The following is a 9,628-nucleotide window of genomic DNA, read 5'->3' as shown; positions in this document are numbered from 1 at the left end:
GAGATTAGTTTTTACTGTTATCTATATCAGTTTACTTTACTGCTCAGTACACAACAAAATATATTGTAATATTGAAGGGGACATATCAACGACCTCTATCAACTGTTCTTGTAAGTTACTGAAAGCACTTAAAATAAGGTGCTGTTTTATAAGTGGTTCATTCATAAAGTTAATATTTTATGAATAGGTAACGCCATATAGAAACAAACCAGTTAAAGTGGTGTTTTTAATGCAAAGTGGTCTAAACTGAGTTTCATGATATGACATGTAGCATTACTCACGCAGACAGATATTTAAAATAAAAACTATAGGAGAAAAGGTAATATCTCCACTGGAGTTTATTAAGAAGAAATGCTGGATTTTGTAATGTGTAGGTAAATGAAAGCTACACTTACTTAGCTGTGCTTTTTGTTGAGTGCCAGCTGCCTGCTACCTGTGAAAGAAGGACAGCGCTCAAAAAGAATTAAGGGGTTGCTCAGTCATCACAGCATAACACAAAGTCCTTTTAACTTCAGAGCTATGAGCCTGTGCAGTTAGGAAGCAGAAAACACTCTGTGTCCAATTCATCTGTGTTGGTGCAAATGAAAGTAACAACAGACGCACTAGAGAGGCAACAACAAGACAATTCTCATGAAGTGAATGGCTTTGCAGGTGCTGACTCCTTGTTAGTCACTGCTTGTAGCACGGGATGATTCCTGTAGTCCAGGATTGTCCAGCTCCAGGCCTCAAGGGCCGGTGTCCTGCAGGTTTTAGCTATCACCCTGGGTCAGCACACCTGAATCAAATGAATAGTTCATTACCAGAAGACCACAAATGTATGTGCCATCACCATGGAGCTGGACTACCTGTGCAGGCTGAATGGGCTACAGCAAGGGTGTCCAACTTCAGGCCTCAAGGGCTGGTGTCCTAGATCCAACACAGCTGATTTAAGTAGCTAAATGGCTCGATATACCTTGAAGTTCTCCAGAGGCCTGGTATTGAACTAATTGTTTGATTCACCACTCCTGCACTACAGCCTCCTACCTGAGGGGAGTGCAATAAATGTGTGCAGGGTGAGTAGCGTCTTTCAAGCATCTGCTGGTGTAGTGCAGTGATGATGCTTCCAACAGTCGTCTTTGCAGATTTCAATACACTCAACAGAGCCTTCTTCTTCTACGGCAGGGGTGAGGGGGAACTCCAGGCCTCAAGGGCCAGTGTCATGCAGGTTTTTTTTGTCCTTTATCTAACACAGCTGATTTAAATGGCTAAATGACCTCCTCAATAGTTAGCTATATGGCTCCATATGTCTTGAAGTTCTCCAGAGGTCTAATAATGAATTAATCATTTGATTCAGGTGTGTTGACCTAGGGTGATATTTAAAACCTGCGGCCTGGAGAGGTCTGTGGCCACAACCAGCAAAACCATTCCTTTCTTGGATGTCGTGTTGTCACCGTTCGAAGTGGACTCCGTGATTTATGCTTCATAAACGCTTCCTAAACTGAACAGGGTATTTTCGCTGAAGGTTTTTTTTAAATCATTGTATTTTATAACATGCTTTTAATCTGAAAAGACTGTTTTAAAAAGGGCAAAATGCCTCTGTAAGTAATATTTTTAAAAAGTAGGGGGAGCCATATTCTGGCTTCTCATGCGGAAGTTGAGTAGCCACAGTCATCATTTTGAATCTGTAGTTCAGCTAACTGTCTCCTGGTTGCTAGCGTTAGCTAGTGTTAAAAAGCCAGCATTTCAGTTTTCCATACGTCTTTACGATGCGGACCAGCTGTTAAGCCAATACTGCGCCCGGAGCAATGTACTGGCTGTGAAGTAATGTCAGCTCCTCACGGTGAGTTAATATTAGGAGCGAATTGTTGAGTAACTGGCTAGCTTCCAAAGTTAGCCATCGTTGGCGCTGCTGCTATGTTAGCTAACACGTTTGCCTGTAGCGATAGCAGCCTTGCCACCTGCTAGATGTCTAGAGAGGCTGCAGCTCACATGTGTGTGTGCAGAGCAATACCTATACTTTTACATTTTTGTGCCATATGTTCGGCGTTGGCTCGCCTGGTTTAGTTTTGCTGTGTGAGGGCGCCAAAGGGAAAGTAATAGTGTGAGAAGTGACAGGCCATGACGGTTTCAGATTGGGAAGTTAACTCGGCCTAGTTGGCACTGACTATAAACGTTGTCAGAATTTTTCAGTCTGTCAATAACTTGACATTGTTAAGCTGCGTTTGGCGCCGTAGGCGCTGGTGTTGCGTGGGATGTGCAAAGTCAGTGACTATAGCAAGCTGTGGAATGCTGCTGAATGGGTGAGTGTTGAGTCGTTTATAATGCGTGTTGTAATTCTTGCTTTGCAGCTTTCGTTCGTTTACTATGAGCTCCCTACCAGCCCAGACTCCGGCATCAAGCTCGTCATGCAGGACGCTACCGGGAGAAGGGAATCAGGTGCAGTTAAGACGCAACTACAAGCATTCAGTTACCTCATATATAACATGTGATGCTAAGCGGCGGTGCTGTTGTCCATTTAGGTGCAACCAAAAGCCCCTCTCCTGCAAATACTGCGTGTGGCTGGAGCCCAGGAGGATATCTTCACGCTCAAAGAGGTGAGCTGTCTAGTGTGACTTTGAAAAAGAGCTATCGGTCACGTGGTCATTCCAAAGGTACAAATGTAGCCTGTACTTATGAAATCTTCTGCTTTGTGTAGGTGATGCACTACTTGGGCCAATACATCATGGGGAAGCAACTGTATGACAAACAGAGGCAGCACATAGTCCACTGCCAGGATGATCCTTTGGGAGAGCTGCTGGAAGTGGAGAGCTTCTCTGTTAAAAACCCGAGGTAATTACCTTAACCAAAACCTGTGCTCACTGTTGGTTCTGCTTTGTGTATCTGGACTTTATACATTTTTAAAAAAGAAGAAAAATCTTAATTTTAAATGCTTGTATTCCCATTTTACAGCCCAGTGTATGAAATGCTGAAGAAGTATTTGGTTGTTATTGACTGTGCTGGTAAGTGATTCTTTCATTTATTGATTTAAGTCCTTTGCACATTTTTTTTTTTTCTGGTGAAATTATATTTTTGTTAGGTGGAATCAACAAAAAACAAAACAATCCGTGGATTCATTTGTGGGTGTCTGAAGTCAAAGTATGTCTCTTCCTGTGCTCCTTATTGAATTCACTGTTATTTGCATCATATTGTGGCTTTTTTAAATTACATGAGAAGATCTGTGGGTATACCAACATTACATGTATATTCAAAGACCATCTTGTTGACTATATTATGAGTGATTGTGAAAGGCTGTCCATCGCTTGGAGGATGTGGGGATCCTGCACAGTCCCAGATGGACCCCTTTCCCCTGCTTAAACTTCATATCTGAAGGGCCTTAGTGAGAGTGTGCAATGCTATAATTAAAGGGGGGGGATGTCCTTTTTCTGTTACTGTGTCTCATTTGAAATGCAGACGCTGCAGAGAATCTTTCTGTGGGCCGTGAATGTGTAGATGGCGGAGTGGAGGATCGTGGTCAGGTAAAGCTGAAGCATGGTGCTCAGAAGAAACAGAGACCCTTACCTGCTTTCACTTCACTACACACAACTTTTTGTAACAGTGTCACAATAAGTGCACAGCCACTCAGATAATGCCTTTAAATGGAGCCCGACTGATATCAGACAATTTTAGCTACTTATACGTATATTGATATTGGCATTTATAACTGCAGATGAATTAAAAAGTAAAGAGGAGACGGAGAAGTGTGCTTCAACCATGTCATGAGTGTTGATGTTCCATAGTTTGTCCACCAGAGGGCACTCTGCAACTTCCCTGCTGGCAGCAAACATACCTAGATGGTCAGAGCAGTTATGCAGAGCATGAACTGCTACTTCATGACTTATTGTCATAATAAAACAAGATCATTTTTCAACAGTTTGCTTTTTCACAAATAACTACACATAACAAGTTGTCTTTTTTTCCTGACAATAACTTATTTAGAGGTTAAATCCCCAAGTATCAGTCTTAAAAATCTTATTTTGGCTGGGCTCTGTTTTAAAGTGCTTTGCCTAAAGTATAAGTTTAGTTTCTACTGGGTTGTGTGTTCTGGGGAAGGTGGTGTAAGGGCTGCTGTCTTCGTTGGTGTGCAGTTGTACAGAGTGGCACCGTCTCTGTACAACCCCATTCTTGGTTTGGTCTGGTGGCTTTTCATCACTGTTTTATGACCCACCAGTTCCACCCATTGGATGGGGGGCAGAGTCACTGTCTCTGTCTGTATCAGAGTTCTCTTCTCTGCTCCGAACTGGAGGATCACAGCTCCTGATCACCCACAGGTCTGACTGCCCTAAACCTTTTCACCTAATCCCACGTTCCTGCACCCTTCTTTCCAATCCCTCCCCAAATCCTCTTTGATCTTACTTCGTGGCTTGTATATAATTTGGTTTGCCGCAACATTGAGCTATAGTAAGATATTTGTCCTTTTTATGAAATTAAAGGTTGCTGCATGTGCCACAACCATCTCAGAATGCTATTGAATCAAATTTCAGATGATAATTTAAGTGTTGAATTTGCATATTTCCTAGTTACATTTTAGTGATTAAAATAGTAGCTCTGTCTGGTAGGGGTGCAACGATACATAAAATTCACGGTTCGGTTCGATACTTTTTCGATACAAAAAATGTTCATGCCTTTTTTAATTTGTCATTTTTTTATTAAAATTATAAATATATATTTTAACTCAAAAGTACAGTTTTTAAATTTAATGTTGCTGAAACAAAGTAATAAAAAAAATAAATCTATCTGATCGAGAAATGGCTCATCTTTGGAAAAGAGTTTATTACAGAGAAATGGCTCTTTCCAAAATAAAAGCTATACTATAAGCTTCTTCTGGGCTATATTCTCAGCAGCATATTAAACATATCAGGTCCCCATAAGGAGAATCATGTGCTAACGGCTGTCTAAATGACTCCGGTAAAGTTTGTAGCATGCGTGCTTGTTGTTTTTGTCTGCTTCCACTTGTCTTTGCACTAGGATGATGTCAGCGTAAATGTGCAGTCATATTTATTGTTCCCACTAGTGCTGACAGCACTAATCTCGTTGAAATGATGTTGACGCCACAACACGGCAAATCTCCGTAACGAGCTACCGCGGATCGCCCCGTGCGTCGGGCTGGACGGCCAACACGTTAACGAGCTAACTGCGCTAACGCAGTAGTTCCCACCAATTGAGCATTGCGTGGCACATCCGGCATACTGTTTTACTTTTGTCCATGACGCGCTTACCTTCAGGGTCATACGTCACATGAAAACCAAAATAGTTCCAAAGGCCAGATCTGAGGGTGGGGGAGGTTCAATTTGCCATGTTGCAAGGAGAGCTTAACTTCTGTCTCGCTTGCTTGCCCTGCGGTCAGTGAATCTGCGTTCGACTACTCCGCCTAGGCTGCACTGAGCGCTCAACACAGACAGCATCGTCAGAAGGAAAGTTGATAAAATAAATTAAAACATTTGTATTGTTCGATACATATGCGTACCGAACCAAAAGCACTGTATCGAATGGTTCAATATCGATAAGAGTATTGTTGCACCCCTACTGTCTGGTAGATGTTACTTTAGACTTCTGTGTGCGTCTGTTTCTTTGCTTTGACAAATGTGCCAAATTGTTCATTTAAGAAAAAAAATGAGACAACAGTACATACCTTGGAATAAATGTATTAAATCCAACGAATTTAGAGTTGCGGTGGATTGTGTGATCATGCTCTTGTTTATTCACCTGTCTGTTAGTATACTGGCTTTCCTTGCCTTTGCTTTCTGCTTTGTTTACCCAGCACTCAACATTTCAGTTTGCATTTATATCCTAAATTATTTTGAACTCCCTCCCTACTGGTCCTTACCCAAATTGCCCAGCCCTTTGTCCCTTGTGCCATCCCACCCCACCTGTAAACAGAGGCCATGTTGAAAAGGAGCTGCGAGTCCTCCAAGTGCCCAGTCACGGCTCTGTGTTCTAATTTCTTGCATTTGCATTTTCTTCTTTTACAGATGTGTGGAGGTGTGGTCAAAGCAGGTTTGGAGGCTGGTAGTGATGGGCCTCTCCTGCAGACCCCCTCCCAGAGACGACCTCGGGAACCAGATGATGGTAATCAAATAGTCCATTGCACACTTAACAGCCTCGTTACAAGACACTGTTTAAATGTTCAAAACCTCCTTAGACTCTCTTGAAGGTTTGCAACGCTCAGCCTGCAAGCGACCCAAGCTGGATGTTACTCTGGATGAGTGGGACCTCTCTGGCTTGCCCTGGTGGTTTCTGGGTAATCTCCGTAATAACTACAGCCGCAGGAGCAATGGCTCCACTGACATCCACACAAACCAAGTAAGACACCTCACGTGCTGCTAGAAAGTCCACCCAGTATCATTAAAAATGGTTAAAATGGGCAATAAGGTTCATTTTAGAGGTTTCAAGCTTAGGAAAACTAACAGACATTACTTGTTGACAAATGGCAAAAATCAGATCATAACAGTGGTGGTCTGACTGATGTGTCAGCTGTCTCTTGCACAGGAAGAGGATACGGCCATTGTGTCGGACACCACTGACGACCTCTGGTTCCTCACCGAGGGCGAGAGTGAACAGGTGAGTGTGGAGATGAAAGAGGCTGCTCTGGAAGAAGGCAGCAGAGAAGGAGAGCCTCCACTGGAGGATGATGATGGGGGAATGAAGGAGGACAAAGCAGACAGAGAAGTATGTCTTTTTCTTTCTTTTTTTAATTTTGTAATATATTTCTTTCCTGCCAATAAAATGTTTTTCACTAAGAAATGTGGAGAGGTGATGTGATCTGATGTGTATTTATTAGATGCAGGAGGAGCCAGATGAAGACTCTCAGTGTCTGAGTGATGATACTGATACAGAGATCTCCACACAGGTCAGTATCTCTGAGCCTCCGTTTATTTATTTACAGCCATTGTTTAAAACTATATCAGCCTTGTGAATGCTGTGTTTATATCTTAGGATGCATGGCAGTGCACAGAGTGCCGAAAATACAACATACCTCTCCAGAGGTACTGTGTTCGGTGCTGGGCTCTAAGGAAGAACTGGTATAAAGATGTCCCTCGGCTTGCGCATTCCCTTTCTGTTCCTGACATCCCAGCATGCAGCTCACTCATTACCCACGATGAGGAAGATGACAGCGACACGGGCATTGATGTCCCAGATTGCAGCAGGACGGTTTCTGATCCTGTCATTCTCCCTTCACATTCCACCGCCGATCGACCGTTGCCAACAATGGTAATGGGAAAAGGCAAAGGTCCGAGGCCCTCTGTCTTCCACAAAGATGAGCAGCTCTCTGAAGGAGACAGTCAAGAGAATCTGGGCATGGAGGTTGAGGACGTTAGGCCTGAGGCGCTGCTAGAGCCTTGCAAGCTCTGTCGAGTGCGGCCACGTAATGGAAATATTATACACGGACGCACTGCTCACCTGCTTACCTGTTTTCCATGTGCAAGGAGGCTACATAAGTTCCAGGCTCCTTGTCCAGGATGTGGGAAGATAATCCAGAAGGTTATTAAAATATTCATCCTGTGAAGGGCACACAACCCATCTGTAAAGTCCTGGGGACCTGACCAAAAAAATCACAATACAAACTTTTCAACAACATTCAACCATACAGCTGCATAGCTCCTAGTACCAGTCTTTGCTTGTGGACTCATAAAATCTCTGCACCTTAATGTCAAATTTATAAAGAGACAAAATATAGCACTTGGTGAATCTTGCTCTGTTGCATGGTTTATTTGAGTCACACTGCCTCTGAAGTATTGTTAGACGAAACCTCAGTCTTAACAGTTCACTATACGAAATGCTTGTTTTGGTGCCACATTTAAATAAGGGACATACAAATCCAGAAGTATTTATTTATTTATTAAAACTATCACATAGGCACACACAGTTTGAGTTATTTTATGTTATGAAGGGTTTGTTTGTTTTTTGTTTGTTTTTCCTCTAAAAGTTTATGGCTTTTTTTCTTTTCTTATAATTCATAGTGCAGTTTTTGGGTGCTGATTTTTATTTCTGGAAATTTTAGGATGTGCTTCCTTAAGTTTTTCATTAATTTACTTTGTCCATCTGGACAGAAACCAAACAGAATAATAAATGCAGGTATGCAAGTACAGGTCTCTTTGAGCTGTCCCTTTATTTGTGGGTTTTGTTTTTTGTCTTAAGCCCTCCTGCATCTCTTTACATAACACAGCTCTAAAATGTAAGTTTTAAAGCAGCTGAACGAAGAAACAAAGTCTAAATCTGTTTTTAGATGTTTCAGGCTTGAAAGTTTCCTCCCAAAATCAATGTACTCTCAGCACATGTGAATGTATTGTGAAATACAATGGTGACTTAAGTCTAGTTTCTTGCAGCCAGAAATGTAAACGTAGACCATAATGCACAGCTGAAGTATTAACCGTAATTGTTGAACCTTGGTAATTTGTTAATGTGTTCAGTATGTACAATTGTCAAACCTCTGACAGCTATGCCTGCAGTAAGTTATGTCATAATGTTGTTGGTTCGTGTTTAAATATTATAATTCGGAGTACTTTAGATTATTTCTGGAACCTGTTGAAAATGTAGGTATTTATTTATTGTTTTACTTGTGGTCAGCTCCTAGCAAACAGAAAATGGTGCACTTGTTTAAAAAAAAAAAAAAAAAAAAAAATCTAATTTGCATTTGTAATTTAAGAATAGAGAAGAAACCGGCTGAGTTACCAGGTGTACCCTCAGTGGAAATGGCTGCACAGGGGTTATTTTAAGCGTTACACTGCCATGTAATGACTTTATACAGAAATGTGTATTATAGATTTTATTTGGATTGTTCAGCTTTATTTGAAGATTGTGGACCACATAGATGCTACTTTTTGAGTGTGTGTGAACGGTCTTGAATAAATACATTGTTCCTTATTATTCAGTGACTTTTAGGCATTTAACTTTGGCTCTGCGTAACACAGTGTGTATATTAAGTGTTTGAGCTGATGTTTACTTGTGCTTAGTCTTTCCGCCAGGTGGAGAGAGGTTTCAGTCTTGTAACCGTTGCCTACAGAAACTGTACAGTCCCTGTAATAACACGTAATGGATATATAGAGCATGCCTCTTAATCAGATCCAGCGCCAAGCTGGTGTCAGAGCTATATTAGTAATGTAAATGCAATAAAAGATGAATTATAGATTGTAACTAGTATTAGCATTGTACATCAAGGGGAAAAAGGTTCCCATTAAATACAGACCTCATGTAAATGAAACACTTAATACCAGTGATACTGGTTGATTAACACATCCCAATTTGTCACATTAAGACCATAATGTTCTAAAACATGGTGCAGTTATAGGGGTTTTTTGTTATGGAATAAACATGTTTTGTTAAGCGAGAAAGAGTTGGGAATTGTCTGCTTTGTTCACTACTTCACCAGAGAGACAGTTGGTGTACGGTACCCACTGGTGAACTCTGTGTTTTAGTTGAATAAGTCATTGTGTGTGACAGGCCAGCTGTCATGAATCCTCTCCTCCTTGACTGGGCTCCAGCACCTGCGACTCTCCTCTGCTTACTCACTGTTCATCTCCTGCTTACTCGTGCTTGCCTTATTTTTGTCCTGTTCTTGAGAATTGGGGCATACGCCCTGCCTTCGACTGTGCATGCCTCTGTAACGCCACTG

General features: G+C 41.7%; 1 protein-coding gene across 4 annotated transcripts; it reads left to right on the top strand.

Annotated features, from left to right (window-relative positions):
* Positions 1-892: 892 nt before the first annotated feature.
* On the top strand, positions 893-9,347 carry mdm4 (MDM4 regulator of p53). 4 transcript variants are annotated; one of them, XM_040029298.1, is made up of 11 exons: positions 893-1,052; positions 2,328-2,415; positions 2,499-2,573; positions 2,675-2,808; positions 2,929-2,978; positions 3,430-3,494; positions 5,988-6,084; positions 6,158-6,318; positions 6,505-6,684; positions 6,797-6,865; positions 6,952-9,347. In XM_040029298.1, exons 1-11 carry the CDS (start codon positions 1,042-1,044, stop codon positions 7,519-7,521), a joined length of 1,500 nt encoding a protein of 499 aa, XP_039885232.1. In that variant the 5' UTR covers positions 893-1,041; the 3' UTR covers positions 7,522-9,347. The 4 variants fall into 4 exon arrangements, with proteins under 4 accessions (XP_039885232.1, XP_039885231.1, XP_039885235.1 ...); XM_040029297.1 differs by having other exon boundaries at positions 6,490-6,684; XM_040029301.1 differs by lacking the exon at positions 893-1,052 and adding an exon at positions 1,347-1,486 and having other exon boundaries at positions 6,490-6,684.
* Positions 9,348-9,628: the final 281 nt, after the last annotated feature.

This window comes from Simochromis diagramma, unplaced genomic scaffold, assembly GCF_900408965.1.
Source record: "Simochromis diagramma unplaced genomic scaffold, fSimDia1.1 OVJJ01000483.1, whole genome shotgun sequence".
Taxonomy (NCBI): Eukaryota; Metazoa; Chordata; class Actinopteri; order Cichliformes; family Cichlidae; genus Simochromis; species Simochromis diagramma.
This window is presented reverse-complemented; position numbering and strand designations above follow the sequence as displayed.

Coding starts and splice junctions, on each gene's coding strand:
- mdm4 (XM_040029297.1), top strand. Junction 2,574..2,674: donor ATATCTTCACGCTCAAAGAG/GTGAGCTGTCTA, acceptor TGCTTTGTGTAG/GTGATGCACTACTTGGGCCA. Junction 6,685..6,796: donor AGGACAAAGCAGACAGAGAA/GTATGTCTTTTT, acceptor TGTATTTATTAG/ATGCAGGAGGAGCCAGATGA.